Genomic DNA, 25,511 nt, shown 5'->3' with positions numbered 1-25,511 from the left:
AGATAAAGGCAGGGACAGGCCGCCGAGGTCCAAAACTGACGACGATTCTTCTAAGCCAGTCGCCAGTTCGCCGGTACTCAGTAAGGCGCTTTCGCAGCCCCTTATACCCGCTACTTCTGATTCACAGGCCTCTACTGAGACCCATTCTGAGTGCGGTATGCCGCGAGATACTTCAACTATGGAACCCGCAGATGTCTCTACCTTGGATGGGTCCGGAGCCGCTATGCAGGCACCAGCTTCTGAGGGTGTATTCAGGCCTATGGGCTTGCATATTAAATCAACGCCTCCTTCATTACTAAGGCCTGAGCTTGATTATGAATCAAGGGCTGAGCTTGATTATGAATCTTCTGATCAGGATTCTGTTTTTTCTGACTCTTCTGATTAACTGGATTTGTCCTTACTTACGTGTGAGGATTTTGATGTGGAGGACTCCATTCCCTCTGCTTCCCCTCCTGAGGATTTTTCTTTTGGGGAAACCTTACATACTCTAAGGGAGCATTTTCACTGGGAAAGCCAGGAATTTTCTGATTCAAAAAAGAGGCTTAGGGATTTCCTTCTCCTACCTCAGCATAGGCCTTTGGCTATTCCTCCTGCAGTAGACATTGTTGATGATGCTTTCTCAGAATCCAGTTTGACCCCTAATTCCCTGCCTCCTGCTCCCAGTAAACCTGACAGATACTACAGGGTCCCTAAGTCCCATTCCTTTTCAAAAATCCTATTGCAGATCCAGAGACTATTTCATAGGGGCCCAAGGGCATTAAGGCTTCTACTGCTAAAAATCCTACCCCTTCTGATAGAGAATCCAGGGCGCTGGATAGATGGGGTGAAAAGGTTTATACTTCAGCAACCTTGGCAATTAGAGCTTTAAACTGCCAATTTCATGTGTTAAAATATCAGCAACATGTTATTGGACTGCTTAAACAGGAAATGATGTTGATTCCTGACGGTGTGGAAAATAAAGACTTACAGGATTTAATGCTTTCTGCTGAACAAGTTGGAAAACATACTTTGCAATGTGGTTTTGATTCTTTAGAGGCCTCTTGCAGGGCTGCTGTTACTTGGTCTGTTCTTAGAAGGCATGCGTGGCTTAAGGAGCAATCTTTGCCTGATCATGTTAAAGCTAAATTGTTGGATGCTCCTCTAAATCAGGACCGCCTTTTTGGCAACAAGGCTGAAGAATTTCTTATAAAGATGGAAGATAAAGCTAAATCTATGCAAACTGTTAAATATTTTTTACAAGTTCAGCCTCCTAGATTTAGTAGGCACTGGCCTTCTAAGAATTGGTCCTTTCCAGCCCCTTCCAGTTCTTCTCAAGCCAAACCCAGACATGGCAAAAACCCCAGGTTTCAGTCCCAGGGGAATCACAGAACTAAGCAGTGGGGGGGCCTCCACTTCCAAGTCTGGGAATAATAAGACACCCCTCCATGGTAAACTGTCTCAATGACTTCCTTTTAAAATTTCCAATCACTTAACTTCTGACTGCCCCTTTGGGGGGAAAGATTGCTCTTCATGCAAAGAACTGGGAACTCATTACCCAGGACAAGTAGGTTTTAAATATAGTGTCCCAGGGATACAGATTTCACTTCCACACGTTGCCAACGCCAAGTGAGTGGCCGGACCTACCCCCAAATCAGTGGGCAGAGGCTCAAAAACAAGTACTTTCTCTCTTAAGCATGGGGGCTATTCAGCTAGTACCAGAAGAGGAAAGGCGACAAGGTTTCTACTCCAGACTTTTCCTGGTACCCAGAAAAGACGAATCATGGCATCCAATCCTGGACCTGTCTACTCTAAACACCTTTCTGGAGATTCCAAAATTCAAGATGCTAACTTCACCAATTACTTCCTATGCTAGGCAAAGACGCCTGGTTGGCAACACTAGATTTAAAAGAAGCATACCTGCACATCCCAGTCAGGGAATCTTGCAGAAGATACCTCCACTTCAAAGCAGGCTACACGCACTGTCAATTCTCTGCACTGCCCTTTGGCTTATCTACTGTGCCCACGACATTCACAAAGTGCCTAGCTCCAGTTATTGCATTTTGCAGGCAAAGAAGTATTTAAATATATCCATACCTGGACAATTGTCTGATTCAGGCAGAAAGCCAGGACATACTTTTCAATCATCTGGCGTTTGTAAAAAGGGTTCTAACTTGTCTGGGGTACACCATAAACGAAAATAAATCACAACTGCTACCCTGTCAACAAATTATATTCCTGGGAGCAAGCTTGAATACAACTTCCCAGATGGCTTACCTCATGCCAGAAAAGCAAATTCATTTAACAACCTGCTTCAAACAAGTAGCCACAAAAACCCTGCTATCTGCAAGACAAATACTGCAAGCCTTGGGGTTTATGGCCTCCTGCATTCTTCTAATTCCACATGCAATACTGCGTATGAGGAAACTACAGTGGTATCTAAAAAGCCTATGGAGTCAACATTCTCACAGCCTAGAAACAATAATTCCTATCATACCTTGCCTATGCCTAAAGTTCCTTTGGTGGGCAGAGGCTTACTACCAAAACAAGGGACTTCCTTTCACACCACCCCCTGCCACCCAAACCCTAACAATAGATGCATCAGACTATTCATGGGGGGCTCACCTGGCAGGGAAGTGCATTCAGGGAAAATGGAACCCAAGTCAAATGCACCTGCATATCTATCAAAAAGAAGTGTTAGCTGTACAGAATACTCTGACAGCCTTCAAAGACTACATTCTTCCAGGACAACTAATGGTAAAGACGGACAACACCATGGTTATGTAGTACATAAACAAGCAGGGGGGTACACATTCTTGCCCCCTCTGGAGACTAGCCATGGCATTGTGGAACACAGCCTTAAGCTACCAAGTGCACCTACAAGCTCAATTCCTGCCAGGAAAATTAAATACACTGGCAGACGGAGTAAGCAGAACCTTCATGGATCCACATGAGTGGAAATTGGAACCAAGGATTTTCAACATGTTGACAAGCGAATGGGGAAGCCCAGTTATAGACCTGTTTGCCTCCCCCCAGAACTACCAATTGGACAAATTTTGCACAAGGACTCCCCACAAACAAGCCTAGAAAGTGGATGCTCTGTCCTTCAGCTGGAAAAACCTATCAGTCTATGCCTTCCCCCCACTGCCCCTGCTCTCCAAAGTACTACTAGAAGTCAAACTGGACAAACCAAGGATGATTTTGATTGCTCCAGACTGGCCGCGCCAACACTGGTACCCCATCCTGCGCAGTGTGTCACTGGTATCTCCGTGGCACCTGCCTTAGACTTCATCCCTGCTATCTCAGCAGGATAACCAGATTCTGCACCCTCAGCTTCCAACACCGAACCTTACAGCCTGGTTAATTACTTAAACTTTCCCTTAACATCCCGCAGCAAACCTGTGATGGAGGTCATCTTAGAAGCAAGGACGCCTAGTAATAGAAAATCTTATGCTGAAAAATGGAAAAGATTCTGTGCCTTGAACCAATCTCAAGGGATGAGCACAGCAGAGCCCAATGTACCTCAGATTTTACAATACTTAACTGAGATGCTTCACAAGGGCCTGTCTTTTTCCTCCATTAAAATCCACGCCTCAGCCATTTCAGCTCATTATAACACAGAACCTCCCCACTTCTCTCATCCACTGCTCAAGCAGAGGGGTCAACAATTTGAGACCACCCAGGAGAGCTCCAACCCCAGCCTGGGACCTTAACTTTGTATTGGAGAAACTCACTCTACCTCCTTTCAAGCCAACTGCTACTGCAGACTTAAAATTTCTTTCTTGGAAAACAGCTTTCCTTTTAGCAATCACTTCAGCTAGAAGGGTATCTGAGTTACAGGCCCTTATGGCAGTGGAGCCTTTCATCATCTTTCATGCGGACAGGGTGTCACTCAGAACCAATCCATCCTTCATGCGAAAGGTGGTATCCAGTGTGGGGCTTAATCAGTTCTTTCATTTGCCAACCTTCTTTCCCAATCCACAGAACAAAGGGGAACGGATTCTGCATTCCTTGGATGTGCACAGACAATTTAGATTCTACTTGGACAGGACTAAACTTCAAAGAAAATCTGAACAACTGCTGGTAGCATTTGCTGCAGGGGCAGAGGGGAAGGCTATTTCAGAACAAACCATTTCTAAATGGATAAGCCATTGCATTCATTTCTGCTATAAGCACCATGGGAAACCTATCCCCCAGGGGATCAGACCTCACTCCACCAGGGCTGCATCTACTTCTACAGCCTTTCCCAGAGGTGTTCCTACCACGGACATCCTACAAGCTGCTACCTGGAGTTCTGTACATGCTTTCACCAAGCATTATCATTTGCCAATTTTCTCTAAATCCAGAGCTGGCTTTGCCACTGCAGTCTTGCAGGGCCTTATAGCTGGCCCTAATGCTATCTAAACTCCTCCTCCTAACCATAGCTTTGGGAATCTACCCAAATGTAATGACTGCAACAGTGAAACACGAAGAACATAGTACAGTTGTGTACACTTACCATAAATGTAGATGTTCCGAGTGTATTCACTGTTGCAGTCCCGGTTACCCTCCCTCCTGCCCCCTAACTTCTTTTGGATATATCTCTACTTTCCTTCACTGTGCTTAAAAGCCTTTTTGGTGTATTTGCTTTTTTGTTGGAGGTATACCTTTGTGTACATCTGGGGCAAGAAAAACTGATGTAATGGCATCGGCTGCATGTTTTATACTTCTGACAACCTGACATCATGGAAGAAGGGACAGCAACTGATGCAGGACCACAGACTTTGTTAATCAGGCCGACTGAGGGCAACCTGCAAGCAGATTACCCAAATGTAATGACTGCAACAGTGAATCCACTCGAACATCTACATTTATGGTAAGTGTACACAACTGTACTTTCTCCTGTCTTACGCTACCCAAGAAAGTTATTTTCCTGTGCCCCTATCAAGCAGAGCCACAGATGTGATCCCCGGGTTGTTTTTCCTATTTCCCATCAACTCATCAAAATTTTTTTTGAAGAGTGCTAATGAGGAACTTTGATTGACATAGATGGGTAGCTTGTTCCAGAGTTTGGGAAGTCTCTGGGACAGGAATCTATCCCTCCAGCATGTCCTGTTTATTGTGGTGACAAGGTTTAGGTCCCTAGAGCATGTAGCTCGGAGGGATTGGGATTTCTTTTAAGTGCAGCATGTCCAACAGCTTTGGGTTTGACATAGCTTTGTATGTTAGGCAGAGATCACCTTGGAGTAGGCGATATGCTACGGAGTAAAGCTGGAATTTTTTGAGACAGTCAGTGTAGGGCATCTGTTTGAGGCCAGTAATCTGGCTTTTTTTCTGATGTATAGGGTGCCAGCTAGTGTAATGGAGATGCATTTTAGAATATGTAGATTTTATATATATATATATATATATATATATATATATATATATATATATATATATATATATATATATATATATATATATTTAACTCAAAATCACTTTGCTTCTTATTTTTGATAATGATGACATCCAAAAAAATAATATTGTTATATGAATAGTTAATGTTACATCTAAGGAAATTAGTAGTGCTGTTGATGTATTAAAAAAAAAGCTTATGGAGTTTCTCCATACTTCCAGTCCAAAATATAATGATGTCATACAAATAACGTCCATGTCTCTCTCTCTTTCCCGTTTACACACCATGAGGTACATCGTGCAATGAGCACTTTTCAGCACTCATTGTTTCTGTAGCTGTTGCAGGTTATATGGGCTCATGTTGCTAGCTTAAGGCCCAACCCTCCCTGGAGGGTGAACTATACACATTCACACACACACACTCACACCTAGGGACAGTTTAAAGTGTCCAGTCCACCTACTGCATGGTGGCTTTGGGATGTGGGAGGAAACCAGAGCTCCCAGAAGAAACCCACACAAATGCAGGGAGGACATACAGATTCCGTACAGAAGGCACCCCAGCCAAGAATTGAACCAGAGAACCTCTTGCGGTGAGGTGACAATGCTAACCACTACACCATTGTGCTGCCCAAATAACATCCATAGAGGGACCAATATTCAGAGTATATGGACTGTAGAATTAATTTATATTCCCATTCTACCATTACCACAGTGACAAAAATTGGGGCACAAGAGGCCCCCATGGTGACCCATGTACTTTGCTTAAATATTTAATTATCCAGTAGTTTTTCTTGGGTGGAGTGTCGATTAGTGTTTTAAATAATGTGTGTGTTATGTTTGTTTTTATTCTGATGAAGTCCACAACAAGTGGACAAAAGAGCTAAAGTTATAAATCTAAGTTGTTAATAAAGACATGCGTGTGATCTCCTGGTGTGGACTATCTTTTTCTTCTAAATGACTGTAAACCTCTGTCAATATAAATTCCTGGATATAGTTTGTACATTGTCAGAAAGCAAGGTATTGGTCTATATTTTTAGGATAGGTTGTAGGGTCACTCCTAAAGAGCAGTATCGATGTTCTTCGTGTTTCACTGTTGCAGTCATCACACTTGGATTATCTGCCTGCAGGTAGCCCTCAGTCTGCCCGAATACCAGAGTCTTGGGATTTCTGCGTCGGATGCTGTCGCCTCTTTCATGACGTTAGGTTATCAGGGGTATAAAACATGCAGCCGGTGCCATTACATCAGCTTTTCTTGCCACGCGGTAGCCCGAAGTAGAAGCAGTTCGCAAGTGCTGGTCGGACGCTACCTGAAATTTTCATTTTTCGAGTTTCAAACCTGAAGTCTTCTAAAGCTAAGTACCCCATTGGGGATCCTTTTTTCTTGTTCTAACCGATACCAGAAAAAGTTAACAATTGTCTTGCCTGTAGAAAGCAAATACCTCACAGAGATTTTCATTCTTACTGCATCACCTGTTTAGGCCCAGACCACGACGTTCCTCGCTGTCGGTTTTGTGCCTTGTTTAATGCCCTAACTATTTATCGTTGGGCTTTCTTTGTCACTAAATTCTTTTGCTCTCATTCTCTGTATTCCAAAATGGCTTTGATAAGCCATCCAACTATCGATCTTCCGAAAAAACGTAAGGATAAAGACAGAGACAGACCACATAGGTCCAAAACTGCCGATGACGCTTCCATTGAGCTAGTCGCCAGTCCACCGGTACTCAGTGAGGCGCCTTCGCAGCCCCTGATACCCACTTCTACAGATTCTCAGGCCTCTGCTGAGACCCATTCAGAGTCCGGTATGCCGCAAGATGCTTCTTCGACTATAGAACCTGCAGATGTCTCTACCTTGGATGGGTCCGGAGCTGCTGTGCAGGCAACGGCTTCTGAGGGTGTATTCAGACCTTCCGATGTTCGTATTAAACCTACTTCATTTCTGACTAAAACTACCGAGTTTCTCAGGCCAAGAGTTCACACTACGCCTAGAAAACCGACGACCAAAGCGCATTCTCAAGCTCCCATGCCACAGAAACAAATGCTTAGAATGACTGAAGACCTTATTACTTTAATTAGGAGAAGCCAGCCTTCCCCCTCTAAAAGACAAAGAATTGATTTTCCTTCTGATTCTACAGACCATGAGTCCGATGACTCTGACCCCTCTAATTACCAGGACATACCCTTATCCACCTATGAGGATTCAGATGCAGAGGTTTCCATTCCCTTTGCCTCCCCTCCAGAGGACTTTTCTTTCGGTGAAACCTTGCATACTTTAAGAGAGCATTTCTGCTGGGAATGCCAGGACTACCCAGAGTCCAAAAAGAGACTTGGAGAATTTTTAGACTTGCCTCAGCACAGGCCTCTAGCTATATCCCCTCTCCTGGATATTGTAGATGATGTCTTCATAGAATCCAATCTTACTCCTGATAATTTACCACCAGCTCCTAGAAAACCTGACAGGTACTACAGAGTACCTGACTCTCACACATGTCTCTTTAAAAATCCTACTGTGGATCCAGAGACCATTTCCCAGGGACCTAAAGGTATTAAGGCTTCTACAGCCAAAAACCTTACCCCTTCCGACAGGGATTCTAGGGCTTTAGACAGGTGGGGTAAGAAGGTATATACCTCTGCAACTCTTGCCATCAGGACTTTAAATTGCCAGTTTCACATGCTGAACTACCAGCAGCATATTATGAAACTAATTAAACAAAAAATGTTGTTGATTCCTGATTGTACAGAAATTAAAGATTTACAAGAGTTAATGCATTCTGCAAACCAAATTGGTAAACATACTTTGCAGTGTGGTTTTGATGCCTTGGAAGCATCTTGCAGAGCTGCTGTCACTGAGTCTGTTCTGAGAAGGCATGCTTGGCTAAAGGAACAAATCCTACCAGACCATGTCAAAGCAAAATTACTAGATGCTTCATTAAACCAAGAGTGCTTGTTTGGCACAAAAGCAGAAGGAGTTCTTAAGTAGATGGAGGAAAAAGCTAAATCTATGTAAACTGTTAAAGATTTCTTACAGGTACAGCCAGATTCAGTAGGCATTGGCCTTTTAAAAATTGGTCCTTTCCAGTCCCTCCCAGACCTTCTCAGTCCAAGCCCAGGAGCAACAGACCACAAAGACTAAAGTCTCAGGGTATGCAGAGATCCAAACAATGGAGTGCTCCCACCTCAAAAACAGTGAGTGGTAAGCCACGCCCTTATGGAAAAAGTCCACAATGACCTGTCTATCATCCTTCCCAGCCATGCCCAAGTACTTGCACCCTAGGAGGAAAACTCGCCCTGCATGCAGAAAACTACCCAGGACTGATGGGTCCTAAACATTGTATCCCAGGGATACAGATTATACTTCTACTCACTGCCAGCCCCAGTCGGGTTGCCAGACCTTCCTCCAAACCAGTGGGCAGAGGCCCAAAAGCATGTACTTTTCTCTTCTCAGTATCAGGGCTATTCAACCTGTTCCAATAGAGCAAAGGTGACAGGGTTTCTACTCCAGACTGTTCCTGGTGCCCAGAAAAGAGAACTCTTGGTGCCCTATCCTGGATCTGTCAATTCTCATCACCTTCCTGGTGGTACCAAAATTCAAAATGCTTACACTCCAGCAGCTGCTTCCTGTGCTAGCCAAGGACTCCTGGCTGGCCACCCTAGACTTAAAAGAAGCTTATCTGAACATCCCCATAAGGGAATCTTGCAGGAAATAGCTACGTTTCAGGGCAGGCTCTATGCACTTCCCTTTGGCTTTTCTACTGCACCCAGGGTATTCACAAAGTGCCTGGTTCCAGCCTTTACATACTTCAGGCAGAGAAATATTCAAATTTACCCATACTTGGATGATTGCCTGATTCAGGCAGACAGTCAGGAATTGCTACTTCAGCACCCTTGTTTGTAAAGAGACTCCTTACTGCTCTGGGGTGCACCATCAACGAAAAGAAATCACATCTGGTACCCAGCCAAAAGATTGTATCCCTGGGAGCAAGGTTGAACACAACTTCCCAGATGGCATTCCTCACTTGAGAAAAACAGGTTTATTTGACAAATTACTTCAAAGTACTGGCCACCTATACCCAGCTATCTGCAAGAAAAATACTGCAAGTCCTAGGGTTCATGGCCTCATGCATTCTCCTAATTCCATATGCAAGACTGCATATGGTGACATTCTCAGGACCTGGAAACACTGATTTCTATAATTCCTTGTCTAAGGACAGAGTTCTTTAGTGGGCAGAGGCTTGCAACCACAACAAGGGACTCCCTTTCACGCAACCCCTCACCGCCCAAACCCTGACAACAGACACATCAGACTATGCATGGGGGGCTCACTTGGCAGGCAAATGCATTCAAGGCAAATGGAGGCCAGGGCAAATTCACCTGCGTACCAATCAAAAAGAAATGTTAGCTGTACAGAATGCACTGACAACCTTCAAATACCTTATCCTTCCAGGACAACTCTTGATAAAGACAGACAACACCACAGTTATGAAAGCAGGGGGGAACTCATTCCTACCCACTCTGCAGATTAGCCATGGCCCTGTGGAATACAGCCTTGAGCAATCAAGTGCACCTGCAAGCTCAATTCCTGCCAGGCAAACAAAATTCATTGGCAGACAACTTAAGCAGAAATCTACTGGACCCACACGAGTGGAAACTGGAACCCAACTCATTCAAACTTCTAATCCACAGGAGGGGGACACCAGAGGTGGTACTCTTTGCTTCCCCGCAAAACCATCAATTGAGAAAATTTTGCACCAGAACTCTCCACAGCCAAGCATGGAAAGTTGATGCTCTATCCTTTACATGGGAAAACCTCTCAATCTATGCCTTTCCCCCTCTGCCCCTCCTCTCAAAAGTACTACTCAAGATCAAACAGGACAGGCCAAGGACTATCCTTACTGCACCGGACTGGCCACACCAGCACTGGTACCCACTCCTACGCAGTCTGACAGCAGTGCCCCCCTGGCACCCACATCAGACCCCCTCTCTGCTGTCCCAGCAGAAGGGACAGATTTTGCATCCTCAGCTGCAAACCCTGAATCTTGCAGCCTGGCTTATTCCATGAGTACACCACCAGCAACCCTTAGCAAACAGATGCTGGATGTCATCCTCAAGGCCAGGAGGCCTAGTACTAGGAAATCCTATTCAGAAAAGTGGAAAAGATACTATTCTTGGAGTCACTCTCAAGGAAAGGACACAGCCATGCCCACCTTACCTCAAATGCTAGATTACCTATCAGAGCTGCTCCACAACGCCCTATCCTTCTCGTCAATTAAGATTCATGCCTCTGCCATCTCAGATTACAATATTAAACCACCCCTTTTCTCTCACCCTCTGATCAAACAGTTTTTGAGAGGAGCTAACAATTTAAGATCCCCGAGGAGAGCTCCCACTCCTGCCTGGGATCTTAACTTTGTACTAGAGAAGCTCACGCTTCCCCCTTGTGAGCCTGCTGCTACAGCAGTGTTAAAATTCCTCTCTTGGAAAACAGCCTTACTTCTAGCCATCACTTCAGCAAGAAGAGTGTCTGAGTTACAGGCTATTATGGCTGTGGAATCCTTCATTATTTACCATGCGGACAGGGTTTCCCTCAGGACTAACCCATCATTTATGCCCAAGGTGGTATCCAGTGTGGCTCTAAACCAATCCACCCATTTACCAACCTTCTTCCCTAATCCTCAGAATAAAGGGGAAAGGATCCTGCACTCCTTGGACGTGCACAAACAGCTTAGACCTTGACAGGACTAAACCTTTCAGAAAAACTGACCAGCTGCTAGTCAGCTTTGCTACAGGGGCAGAAGAGACCATTTCAAAGCAAACCATTTCCAAATGGATAGCACACTGCATCCATTTCTGCTACAAACACCATGGAAAACCTATCCCACAGGGGATCAAAACTCATTCCACTAGGGCTTCCTCAACCTCTACAGCATTTCTCTGGGGAGTCCTGACCAGGGACATCCTGGTAGCTGCAATCTGGAGTTTAGTACACACCTTCACCAAGCATTACCACTTACATATCTTTTCCAAATCCAGGGCAGGTTTTGCTACAGCAGTTTTACAAGGCCTGCTTGCCAGCCCTAACACTTCTTGACTGCCTCCACCCTTCCTCAGCTTTGGGAATGCACCCAAGTGTGATGACTGCACCAGTGAAACATGAAGAACATAGTACAGTTGTGTAGACTTACCATAAATGTAGATGTTCGAGTGTATTCACTGTTGCAGTCCTGGTTACCCTCCCTCCAACCCCCTGGCTTCTGTTTACTTCTACCTATCTTTTTTTGTTTGGCATATCTTATATCATTGGTATTTGCTTTTTGCTGGGGGTGTTCCATACCATGTAATTGCTTCCTATTTTGGGGGGCTCCTGACATCTGGGGCAAGAAAAACTGATGTAATGGCATCGGCTGCATGTTTTATACCTTCCATCATAGAAGAAGCGACAGCATCTGACGCAGAAATCCCAAGACTCTGGTATTCATGCCGACTGAGAGCTACCTGCAGGCAGATAACCCATATGTGATGACTGCAACAGTGAATACACTCAGACATCTACATTTATGGTAAGTGTACACAGCTGTACTTTCCATCAGTTGAACCAGAAGAAAATAGGACAACATGGATCTATCATTATGTTATGCACATAACTCATTCTTTTGCCATATTGTAAGAGAATTTTGAAAAACATTTCAGCAGTTCCTTTGAGAAAGGTTGGAGTGGGAGGAAAGAGATTGCTTCATCTGTCAAGTTGAAAGAAATGTCAGTTCATTGATGCCCATTTTTTTTTCACTCAGACAAGGCAACTTATTAAGGGCACCATGGCAAGGATAGTGCGTATTGTTACCGATTCTTCAGAAGCTGCACAGCAGATTCTTACCACCCGACAACGTCTCACCAATCACAGATGCTACCGGACAGCAGTGGAGCACTTCAAGACACGCTGTTTTAATTGGCACTCCCCAATGGTAAGAAAACTTTAACTTACTCTGACACGACTGCCCTCCAATCAACCTAAAATAGCATAACTAGTTCTGCATACTCTTACTCTAGTATCATAACATCAGTGCTCACATCAGATACTGGCAGTTTATTATAGATTTATGTTTGCAATGTTTGTTATACAACACTTAACCACTTAGTTCTATTTTATAAATTAAGTTAAGGGTGTTCCTTTATTCTTTTCTGAGTGTTTGCCATGATAAAATGATGCTGGCAGTACAAAGGTTGCTGTTGAAATCCTTTTAGGCTGAGAAGCTGACATGTTGATTTTGTCTGTGAACCTTTTTGTGTGTGTGTGTGTGTGTGTGTGTGTGCGTGTGTGTGTGTGTGTGTGTGTGTGTGTGTGTGTGTGTCTGTGTGTTTGCAGCCAAAATATTTGCTTTTCTTAGTAGATGTGGTCATGGTAGTTTTTTTCTGTTGCTACTGAACTTTTAAAACAAACAAAAGTATACTGTTGACATAAATGCTAATTGTTTTATTTTTTCCTCGTTATGTAATACGTTGCATTAGTGATATTAGTTCATTCAGCAGTGCAGGGGAAAAAACAGAAAGTGACAATAATATCGAACAAGAAAAAGAACTTTGCAGCTAAATCCTTTCAGTGGACTCAACATTTTCCTGTCGGACTTTATTGTGAGACCATTTGCTCCTATAGTCCTAGTCAGGGAAAACGAAGCTTAAGAGGATGAAGGATCTGCATGTCTGAAAGCCAGGTCTCACTTTTGACTGAATGTCATAGACTGGAAGGAGACCTTTGCTATGGAAGGGACATGCACTGGGTGCAGTTGGGGAATGTGGAGGGGCTTTCTTCACCCACAAAAAGTGTGCTTTAACTTGACATTGAATACAGTTTAATTCAGATATTCAAACATAATGACACGGGTGTAAGAGTATCAAAACAGTGAACTAGATTTAGTTCATTGGATACAGCACAAGGACACAGTGTCAGTATGTGTATTACAAACGTTATGCTGTCTGTGGGAGATCATTATACAAGATTTTCTCTATGGCCTCTAGCCATCTAAATACCACTATATTCTGCTGTACTTTTGGGAACTGTCGCTCTAAGCTGCCATTAGGGTTTTTGCAGATTTCCGTATTGTTCCAGTTCACTCCTTGGCAGTCCAACATGAGCTGTTTCCACAGTTCTGACTCCACAATGACATGCTAGCTTCTGTGCATGTGCTGAGCCCAGCTACAGCATGTTACAGCTCTGCTTGGAGGCTGCATTCATGCAAGGCTGTCACAGTGTTCTGATATAACACCCAACTTCGGCACATTGTCAGTAGTGTAGCAGACTAGGTCACTGTCCCGACCTCCCCCCAGGGATGGTAAGTTAGCATCAGAAAGGAAATCTTGGAGGCCTACAGCAGGGAGCAGTTGAGGCTGTTTATTTACTTTCACCCAGAATACCCACACTAACCTTAAATCACCCCAGGCCCTCTCTAAGATTAAGGGTTGCTTAATACTTTTTTGAAAAATATTGGGAAGCCATAACAGAGTAAAAATGAATACCACAGATTGTAGCCCAGATGTACAAACTGCACTTCCTGGCTGTTTCAACTTTCTTAGAGAAGCTGCTAGTCCCCAACCTCTGCTGGAGGAACTGCTACAGCAGCCTGTGGTAGGGTGAGCTCCTAGTGCAGGGTAGGCTAAGGGATGTTACACTAGCAATTTTCCTAGTGCCAAGAAAGGATGGACCCTGGAGAACCATTCTTAACCTTTCCAGATTGAACAAGTATGTATGAACTCCAAATTGAAGAATTTAAGTGGCAGAAACAATACTGATACACAGTATATTTGTGCAGGATTACGTCTTTTTATAATACAGTCACTAACGTAGGGAAACATGTTCATTGACAGTACTGTATTAGCTATTAAGACAGTCACAGTACGATAGTTATCATTATGCTTTACTTGTCTATTTATTATTTTTATGGTTTTTAAGTCTGAGTTTCATTTTCTCATGAATTCAGTTCTTTGTTGTTTGTGATTGATTTCCTTTTTCTTTCTTTTTCTTCTCTTTTTGTTTTTTGTTGTTTGTGAGTGATCATTTATCATTTTTTTTTTTTTTTTTGTTAGCAGTTGTGTGGCCATGGCGTTGGAACATATAAATTAGTGGGTGTCAGGATGCGGGGAAGGAGGACTTGTCCCCTACAAAAATTATTTGTTTAATCAACCTGAAATTTCCACGTGTTTCATCCAGTTTAATTTTTTGGCCTTTGGACTTGATAAATCCCAGGTGAAGTAGTAATTACAGCTTTTGATATTGTATTAACTTCCTTATTGGGTTGACTTTTGTGATTTCGTCTTCTGTAATTCTATATAGGAGCAAGGGCTCGTAATTAAGTTGTGTTGTTAAAGTCATCATCTGCTTAGTAAGCATATTTTGGTCAACTAAACAGCTGGTCGACAGGTGTATGAGGATGCTACATAACTGGGGTTGGAGAGTATGCCCTTTTCCCAGGTATAGTGCTTTCTCAGGATTAGAAAATATAATTAACAGAATGTGTTTGGGGTATAGGGGAGCTTTCCATCTTGCAAAAACATTTTTTTTTTTTTGGGTTGATGTTAGTTACATTGACACTTGAATGTTTCAATTAATTTTAGTGTGTGTGTGTTTGTAGACAATATATATATATATATATATATATATATATATATATATATATATATATATGTATATATAAATTTTTTCCACAGCTACCACATTCAGGAATGGACAAGTTAGGGAATGTGGTTTTAAGATTATCTCAGTTTAATTTCTTTTGTTTGCTGTAATTTGCTTTCTGTATGTGTCCTTCCCACTGCAACTGGTATAGCTATTGGACCTTCAGTAAACCTAAGCTCCCAACTCCCAATATATTAACTAAAGTATGTGTGACAGCAGCAGACATGGTAAATTGTCTATCTTGGCCAACAGAGTAACAAATGTAGCAGAATAATTGTCACATATGAGATGATGTGATATGCAAGACTGCCTGATGTTCTTCGTGTTTCACTGTTGCAGTCATTACATTTGGGTAATCTGCTGGCAGGTTGCCCTCAGTCGACCTGAATTCCAAAATCTTGGGTCCTGCGTCAGTTGCTGTCTCCTCTTCCATGACAGGTCGTCAGGGGTATAAAACATGTAGCCGACGCCATTTTCTTTAGTCTTTCTTGCCGCGCTGTGCCCAAAGCAGAAGCATTTCGCAAGTGCCGGTCGGCCTCTACTGAAATATTCGAGTTTGAGTTTCAGAACCGAATTCTTCACTGAAACTAAGTACCCCGTTGGGGAAACTTTTTTCTTGCTCCATACCGATGTCAGAAAAAGTTAATAATTGTATTACTTGTGAGAAGCAAATACCTCATAAGGATTTCCATTTATACTGTATTCCTTGCCTAGGCCCTAATCACAACATGCCTAGCTGTCGGTTTTGTGCTAGATTTAACCAACGCACTATTAAGTGTCGGTATATTTTTGCCTCAAAGTATTTTGGAAACAGATTTAATTACCCAGAAATGTCATCGGATAGCAATCCAACTACCGGAGTACATAAAAAACGCAAAGAAAAGGACAAAGAAAGGCAGTCGAGATCCAAAACCGACGACAAAGCTTCTTCTAAGCTAGTCGCCTGTTTGCCGGTACTCAGTGAGGCGCTTTCGTAGCCCCTGATATCTGCTACCTTGAAGTCGCAGGCCTCTACCGACACCCATGTGGAGTCCGGCATGCCGCAAGACACTCAAGGTATTGGACAGACGGATGTATCTCCCTCGGATGGGTCCAGAGCCGCTGAGCAGGCACCGGCTTCTGAGGGTGTATTCAGACCTCAACATTTGTATATCAAACCGACGACAGCTGCAAAACCAAAGACAAAAGCAACTTCTAAAACTAAAAACTGACGCATGAGCCACGTGCACAGGCTTCTATGCCTAAAAAAACAGATGATCAAAATGGCTGAAGACCTTATTACCTTGATCAGCGGTACCCATTCCCCCTCCAGATAAGAGGCCTAGGCAAGACACTGATTATGAATCTTCAGATCAGGTTTCTATTTCTTCTGATTCCTCTTCTGATCAGGAATTACCTGTACCTCCCTATGAGGATTCTGATGCAGAGGAGTCTATACCATCTGTTTCTCCTCCTGAGAATTATTCATTTGGAGAAACCTTGCATACTTTGAGGGAGCATTTTCACTGGGAGAGTCAAGATTTCTCAGAATCAAAAAAGAGGCTCAGGGATTTCCTCCTTCTCCCTCAGCACAGGCCTTTAGCCATTCCCCCTGTTTTAGACATTGTGGATGATGTGTTTTCGGAGTCAAGCTTGACCCCTGACTCCCTACCTTCGGCTCCCAGTAAGCCTGACAGATATTACAGGGTCCCTGACTCACATCAATTTTTATTTAGAAATCCTGCTGCTGATTCTGAAACTATTTCATAGGGTTCAAAGGGAGTTAAGGCCTCAACAGCAAAAAATCCTACCCCCTCTGACAGAGATTCAACGGCATTGGACAGATGGGGAAAAAAGGTTTATACATTTGCAGCCTTGGCAGTCAGGGCCTTAAACTGTCAATTTCATATGCTTAAGTATCAAGAACATGTTATGGGATTGCTGAAACAGAAAATTATGTTGATTTCTGAATGTGAAGAAAATAAAGAATTGCAGGAATTATTGCATGCAGCTGAACAAGTTGAAAAGCATACTTTGCAATGTGGTTTTGACTCCTTAGAGGCCTCCTGCAGGGCTGCAGTTACTGGATCTGTGATTAGGAGGCATGCCTGGGTAAAGGAGAAAAAGTTGCCTGATCATGTTAAAACTAAATTGCTAGATACACCTTTACAGCATGATACTCTGTTTGGTATTAAGGCAGAAGAGGTTTTAAAGAAAATGGAAGACAAAGCTAAGTCTATGCAAACTGTTAAAGACTTCTTACAAGTGCAGCCACCGAGATTCAATAGACACTGGCCTACAAAAAAATGGTCCTTTCCTGTGTCAGACAGAGCTCAAAGGGGCAAATCCGGATGCCCTAAGGGTTCCAGATACCAGGTGCAAGATTCATACAGGTCAAAGCAATGGGGCACTTCTGCCTCCAAGTCTGGAGGAAATAAAGCACAAACCTACAGAAAACAGTCCCAATGACTCCCCTCTGCCTACACCAAGCACTTATCTTTTGGCAGAACCCTTAGGGGGAAAATTAGCACTTTTTGCTCAAAATTGGCAGTTAATAACCCAGGACAAGTGGGTTCTAAACATAATATCACAAGGATACAGATTCCATTTCCACACTCTGCCAATGGCAAACGGTTGGCCAGATCTGCCAAAAAATCAATGGGTAGAGGCACAGAAACAGGTTATGTCCCTCATGGATATGGGGGCCATTCAGCCAGTACCAGAACAGGAAAAAGGACAAGATTTTTACTCAAGACTGTTCTTGGTACCCAGAAAGGACAAGGCCTGGCGGCCAATACTGGATTTATCGATTTTGAACACATAACTGGACATTCCAAAATTCAAAATGCTGACTGTGCAGCAGCTTCTGCCCATGCTGGGCAAAAATACTTGGCTGGTGACATTAGACCTAAAAGAGACATACCTGCATGTCCCAGTAAGACAATCGTGCAGAAGATACCTTAGATTCAAGGCTGGCTTAATGCATTACCAATTCTCTGCACTGCTCTTTGGCTTATCTACTGCGCCCAGGGTCTTTACAAAGTGCCTGGCACCAGTAACTGCATTTTGCAGACGAAGTATACAAATATATCCTTACTTGGACGACTGTCTCATTCAAGCGGAGAACAAGGACTTTCTTCTTCGACACCTGGCGTTTGTGAAAAGGCTTCTAACATGCCTAGGGTACACAATAAATGAAAAGAAATCACAACTGGTACCCTCTCAAAAGATAACATTCCTGGGTGCAAGCTTGAATACAACTGCCCAGATGGCTTACCTCACGCCAGACAAGCAAAGGCAACTGACTACTTACTTCAAACTGATGGCAACAAAAACCCAGTTATCTGCAAGACAAATTCTGCAGGCTTTGGGCTTCATGGCATCCTGCATCCTACTGATTCCATATGCAAGACTGCGTATGAGGAAACTTCAATGGTACCTAAAAAGTTTATGGAGTCAACATTCTCACAGTCTGGAAACAATGATTCCTCTCATTCCCTGCCTACAACAGGAGTTTCTATGGTGGGCAAAGGCATGTCACCAAAACATGGGACGGGCCTTCACTCTACCCCCTGCCAGCCAAACCTTAACAACAGACGCATCAGATTATGCCTGGGGGGCCCACATGGCAGGAAGATGCATTCAGGGCATATGGACCCCAAAACAAATGCATCTACATATCAACCAGAAAGAGATGCTAGCTTTTCAAAATGCCCTAACAGCCTTCAAAGACTTACTTCATCCAGGACAACTACTGATAAAGATGGACAACACCACGGTCATGTGGTATATAAACAAGCAAGGGGGCACACACTCATACCCCCTTTGCAGATTAGCCATGGCACTGTGGGACACAGCTTTGACCTACCAAATACATCTTCAAGCTCAATTCCTGCCAGGAAAGCAAAATACTCTGGCAGATGATTTAAGCAGAAACCTTATGGATCCTCACGAGTGGAAACTAAATCCACAAGTCTTCAGCATGATAACAGAAATGGGGGAGCCTAGACATAGATCTATTTGCCTCTCCTCAAAGTTATCAATTGAAAATATTCTGCACAAGGACTTATCACAGACAAGCATGGAAAGTGGACGCCCTATCCTTCAGTTGGAAAAAACTATCAGTTTACGCCTTTCCTCCTCTGCCTCTTCTTCCCAAGGTCCTCCTAAAAGTCAGACAAGAGAAACCAAAGATGATACTAATTGCCCTGGACTGGCCCCCGCCAATACTGGTACCCAATCCTAAGGAACCTGTCTCAATACCCAGCTTGGACCTTACCTCAAAACCTTAACTACTGTCCCAGCAAAACAATCAGATCCTGCACAATCAACTCCGGACACTGAACCTGGCAGCATGGCTGATCATGTAGTTATTCAAACAGCACCTCTCAGTAAAGCTGTGATGGATGTCATTTTGGAAGCCAGAAGGTCTAGTACTAGAAAATCTTATGCTGATAAATGGAAGAGATTCTGTGTTTGAAATCAAGCACAAGGAACTGATACAGCAGAACCAAATATTCCTCAGATGTTACAATACTTAACTGAGATGCTTGACAAAGGCCTATCTTTCTCATCAATTAAAATCCATGCCTCTGCCATTTCGGCTCATTACAACACAGAGCCACCAATCTTTTCTCATCCTTTACTAAAGCAGTATCTTAGAGGAGCCAAAAAATTAAAGGCCTCCTAGAAGATCACCATTACCTGCACAGGACCTCAATTATGTGTTGGAAAAGCTCACCCTGCCTCCATTTGAACTAGCTGCTACAGCTGATATAAAGTTCTTATCATGGAAAACAGCTCTGCTACTAGCAATTACTTCAGCAAGAAGAGTTTCAGAGCTACAGGCCCTCATGGCTGTAGAGCCTTTTATCATATTTTACCCAGACAGGGTGTCTCTGAGTACAAATCCTACATTTATGCCTAAGGTGGTTTCCAGTGTGGCTCTTGACCGAGCGATTCATCTGCCAACCTTTTATCCAAATCCACGGAACAAGGGGGAGATAATTCTGCATTCCTTGGACATACACAGACAGCTAAGATTCTACTTGAGCAGGACTAAAGCTCTAAGAAAAACTGAGCAATTACTAGTGACATATGCTGCAGGATCAGAAGGAAAGGCTATTTCAAAGCAGACAGTTTCAAGATGGATAAGCCACTGCATCCATTTCTGCTACTTACATCATGGTAAACCTGTGCCCAAGGGCATTAGGTCTCATTCCACCATTGCTGCAGCTACTTCAACGGCCTTTCTCAGAGGAGTACCAAATAAAGACATTCTAGAGGCTCTACTTGGAGTTCTGTTCACACCTTTACAAAGCATTATCATTTGCCTCTCTACTCTAAGCCCAGGGCAGGCTTTGCCACTGCAGTTCTGCAGGGCCTTATAGCCACACCTAAAGCTGTTTAGCTGCAGCCTACCAACCATAGCTTTGGGATTCTACCCAAATGTAATGACTGCAACAGTGAAACACGAAGAACATAGTACAGTTGTGTACACTTACTATAAATGTAGATGTTCGACTGTATTCAGTGTTGCAGTCCAGGTTACCCTCCCGCCATCCCCCTGTCTTTCTGGAGTTTATCTTTCCTTCTCTATCTTCTACAACCTATGTGGTGTATTTGCTTGTAGATGAAGGTAAAGTTTATATTGCTGCATGTGTATATATATATATATATATATATATATATATATATATATATATATATATGTATATATTTGCTACCGTTTTGGGGGCACCTGACATCTGGGGCAAGAAAAACTAAAGAAAAGGTCGTCGGCTGCATGTTTTATACCCCTGACGACCTGATGTCATGGAAGAGAAGACAGCAACCGACGCAGGACCCAAGACTTTGGAATTCTGGCCGACTGAGGGCAACCTGCCAGCAGATTACCCAAATGTAATGACTGCAACAGTGAATACACTCGAACATCTACATTTATGGTAAGTGTACACAACTGTACTTTCCTTTGCTATATTTTTCCACTTACAATAACTGTCTTTCTGACAGTCTGATTTAATCTTTTGTGTTATTGCTTCTTGTGCTTGTCAGGATTTCCTTTTTAATCTAACCACTACCCATGGGATACTAGCATTATGGCTGATTTTGTTCCCAGTCCATAAACTATTGGTATGGCATTTGGCAAAATGTGAACACTCACTTCACCACCATATCGCCTTTTGCTGCTGTTCCCTGTATTTGCTTGAATAAGGAATTATACAATCTCTTTCCAGAACTAAATATTATATAGAACTGTTAATAAAGCCATGCATGTTCTGTTTATTTAACCATACCTGGATATTTTGGAAAGGCAGATTTTCAGGCAGACCACAAATTCTTATTATACCTAGATAAACTTTTTCATGCTTCTGACGTTCCTAAACTGTGCTTTTTGTACTAATATGATATCCATGTATGGACAATAGTGTAATGTTTATTTAAGGCACAAATCAATGCTACAGTTTGTAAGACAATTGATAGTTATTATTTTATTTCTTAAGCAAGTATCATATTTCTTGTTTCTTTTCCATTCTTCCACAAATTCACACCCTGTTATTTGAATTACAGTATGAATATGCACTTCGTCAACTTTACACACTGGTTAATCTCTGTGAAGCAAACTATCCTATTGAAAGGTAAGTGTCTGGATATTATAACCCAGCTTTCTATTTGAATCAGTCAGTTGTTCAACTTCTCTGTAGGATTAATGAGGCTTGTAGAAGGTATGGTTTTGATAAAATGGTCCAGCCACTTTCAGATGTCACAGGTCTCTACCATATTACTGTGAATAAAGTAAGCCCTTTTGGGGATATGAATTTTAATCGCACTATGAAACCCCTGTTTTCAAAGAAAAAATGGAAACAATAAAATAGCATAACGTAGAATAACGAGTCTACTTTACATTACCGACACGACACTTCACCGACACACAAAACACAGACCCCAAATAACCGAAAACACACAACACCGACAACTCACAAAACCAAACACAATTACACCGACACAAACAACGTAAACTACACATGACACACAATGACATATCCACTAACCCTAACCCAAACCCTAACCCTAAGGTCCGACACTACCGCACAGTTACCCTACCCGCACCCTAACCCTAACTCACTTAACCCACCCCTACACCTAAAGACTGTCACTATCGCACACTTAACCTACCTGCACCCTAACCCTAACTCACTTAACCCACCCTAAAACATAAAGCCCGTCACTATCGCACACTCACCCTACCCGCACTCTAAACCTAACTCACTTAACCCGTCCCTAAACTACAGTCCGTCACTATCACACACTTACCTTACTCGAACCCTAACTCCGACACTACCACATACTCACCTTTCCCACACCCTAACCCAAAATCCCACAATATCGCACACTTACCTGACCGCTCCTAACTCCGTCGCTATCGCACACTTACCGAGTCGCGCTCACACGTTACCCTTGTCGGTCTTTCGGCTGTCGGCAAATCACCTTTTCGGTCAACTTACCTGTCGGTCGTTTCGTCTCGGTCTTCCGCGTGTCGGTGAAGTGTCGTTTCGGTAATGTAAAGGGGACCCAGAATAACAAATAACACAAATAATGATTTTTTTTCTTGGAATGAACATTAGATGTGAAATAAAACACTGAGGTTGTAGAAAAGCTTTTCTATTTTTGCAGCAGTGTGTAAGTAGGCTCACATTCTTTTGTTCTTATTAGAGTTTGAAGTATTGTTTAGAAGTATTAAACATGGATATACTCAGTAGTTCCAGCTGGTATTAAATTCCCTCTTGGCACGTTATTATTGCTGATGTTGTTCTCTGTTTCTCTATTTTATGGGAGTTTTGAGGAAATCAGGTCTTATTTTTAGAATTCATTGTAGCAATAACTGGAGTCCATACATTAAGCATCTCTTCCAATTACATATGATGTTGTCTAATACACAGGACTTCGATTGGGCCTTTGGTTATTAATGAACTGTGTGTTACTAAAATGTATTCAAGAAGTTCATCTCTCTAGTTTCACTTGAGAGATGAGTCTCTTGAGTCAGTTTAGAGAATGCATAACAAATGTTTATGATGACATACTTGGTCATAATTCTTTGCAGTACATGTGGCAGTTTAGCTACCTATACTTATTGCAACGTTAAAAAATAAAAGTGTGGGACTGTGAAGTGCATTTTAAAGCTGTTACATAACTTATGCAACTAGTGGTGCACTTTGCTTCTGACTAACATTTGTATGTCTGTGCAGTGTATGTTACAGCTTTTAAAGCTGGTATAGTTGGTTTCTCATGCAGTTACATAGTGGCTTAGTTCGTGTGGCGACACAGAGATTATATAGTTACAAGGTCCAGACTTGAACCTTGCTGAAAAAAATTATAACAGCTAGCCTCTTGCATATGAACCTTGCAACAACAAGGTTGTTTTTCTTTCAGTGTGGGAGAGTAATCAGCACACTACATGTATTATCTAGAAAATTATGATCATGTTTCGGATTGTAATCAAGACCTGTGACACGCAGACAGTAAATAGAAACTAATTATCTCTTTGATAGACTAGCAGCTTTAAAAGCTGTTAACGTCTACAATTTTTGCATGGCAGTGAGAAGTGTTTTACAGCTTTTAAAAGGTGTTCTGAAGTCTCTATGTTATTCTATGATAGCCACTGTTTATGCTGTAGCATGAGACTAGAGCATAACAGCTCTAAGCCACTCATAGGAAACCATGCATTGAGTGTCATAATTATGTTTCAGTATTAGGGAAAATAAGAAACTTGTTACACACTTGCCTAGTGAAAGACTCAATTATAACAGCAGTTATGGAGGAGTAGACCAGCAGCAGATGGTTAAACAGCTTTGTTTCTGCCTGCTCCCCTTGCCTGTCAGTTGTCCCTGAGTTTTTCTGATATTTTTCTCTGTCCTTCGCATATGTTTTTGATTTTCTGGTAAACAGCCGAGAATTATAGTCAGTCAAAAATGTCAGAATTCAAACTTCTCATTATTCAGAAAATACATAACCTGTTGTTCTGTTGACTTTTAAGTGAATAAGAGCAATATTGAAAAACTCTCCCTGATTTTGGTCTTTTGTCTCCCCAGAATTCTTAAGCAAATAAGCTGAGATGTATGTTGCTTGCTGTTTGAAAGTATTTGATAAGTATTTTACCATCTTTCAAAGCTGGTAAAACACTTTGCACATTTTTTCCTATAAATGGAAGTATGTGGAACAGATGAAGCTCCATGCACTACAAATAATTCTGATCACTTCATTGACCATAACTTTTTATTATGTGTTCTTGACATTGATGCCAAGATTTACCTCACAAGCTTCCCACTTATTATTTTGGCATCCATGTGTCAAGCGTGTAATAATCTGGTTGTGATCAAGGATTTGATCATAATCCTCTAAGTTATGCACCTCTTTCTCAGAGAGCTGCATAACAAGGTTGCCATTTTTTCCCAGTTTTGGAGCATAATCAGTCCATGACATATGCTGCAAAGGTGCTCTTGACATAATGTAGAGAATAAAATATTTTATGATACTATCTGTGTGATCACACATATAAACATGCGTACACAAACACATGTGCACACACACACACACACACACACACACACACACACACACACACACACACACACACACACACACACACACACACTTTCTGCTTCCACTATGGAAAATGAAGTTTCAGTCGCCTGAAAGTAATGTGCTCGAACCTTACAAATATATTTTAATTTCACAGATTAAAGAAATATCAAACATATCTATACCAACTCTATATTTACACAACACTGGGGAGGAGAATCTCCCCAGAACAACACACATCATTTCTGAAAAATCATTGTTTTCACTGTAACACCAGCAAGCAAGCAAGAAATTTCCACACACACGATGACCCACTTTACATACACAGGTGAAAAGGGTAATGCAGCAACCAGCTGTTGCTGTGTTACATAGTTGTACAAAAAGGGAAGCATCATTTACTTCAACGTGGAAGTAGTCCTTATTCGAGAAGACTGTTTTTATTTAAATTCCAATGAATATCCCTTTTTTGAAACATGCAGTTGCTATAGTAATATCTTCTACACAGTCTTTTTTAAAATCGATATAAGGTGTTCCCCAAAAAGGTTCGTAGTAAGTAACTAGGTTTTCTTGCACTCATATCATTAGTTCACTCATCATAAAATCTTACCATTGTGTGTATTTTTTTCACTAAAGTTTTGTGTGTGTGTGTGTGTGTGTGTGTGTGTGTGTGTGTGTGTGTGTGTGTGTGTGTGTGTTGAGTGCACAGCTGTTGTCTGAGTACCACTGGTACTTTGAGGCTATTTTGTCTCTTGATTGATTTTTAGTTTATGATGTATACTTTCTTAGGTAAGATTTAACAGTAGTATAGCGAATGCATCATTTTGCTGGTGGTATTGTTTTGGAAGGACTGTTGTGCCAGCAGAACTTAAGTGAAACTTTCCTGGGTTCTGTGCGGAATTCTGCCTGCTGTTACCAATAGAACAGTATTTAACCATGTTCA

At 42.3% G+C, this 25,511-nt stretch overlaps 1 protein-coding gene across 1 annotated transcript in view; it reads left to right on the top strand.

The window, feature by feature from the left end:
- LGMN (legumain) overlaps positions 1-25,511 on the top strand; it is a 208,962-nt gene that overhangs the window by 169,387 nt on the left and 14,064 nt on the right. The window contains exons 12-13 of the mRNA XM_044074652.1: positions 12,138-12,308; positions 21,563-21,630. Coding sequence (XP_043930587.1) covers positions 12,138-12,308; positions 21,563-21,630 — 239 coding nt within the window. The remainder of the gene's footprint in view (positions 1-12,137; positions 12,309-21,562; positions 21,631-25,511) is intronic.

This window comes from Protopterus annectens, chromosome 6.part0 (genome assembly GCF_019279795.1).
Source record: "Protopterus annectens isolate FY-2018-M chromosome 6.part0, PAN1.0, whole genome shotgun sequence".
NCBI classification, from domain to species: Eukaryota; Metazoa; Chordata; order Ceratodontiformes; family Protopteridae; genus Protopterus; species Protopterus annectens.
Note: the sequence above shows the minus strand (reverse complement) of the source record. Positions and strands in the feature narration are given on the sequence as shown.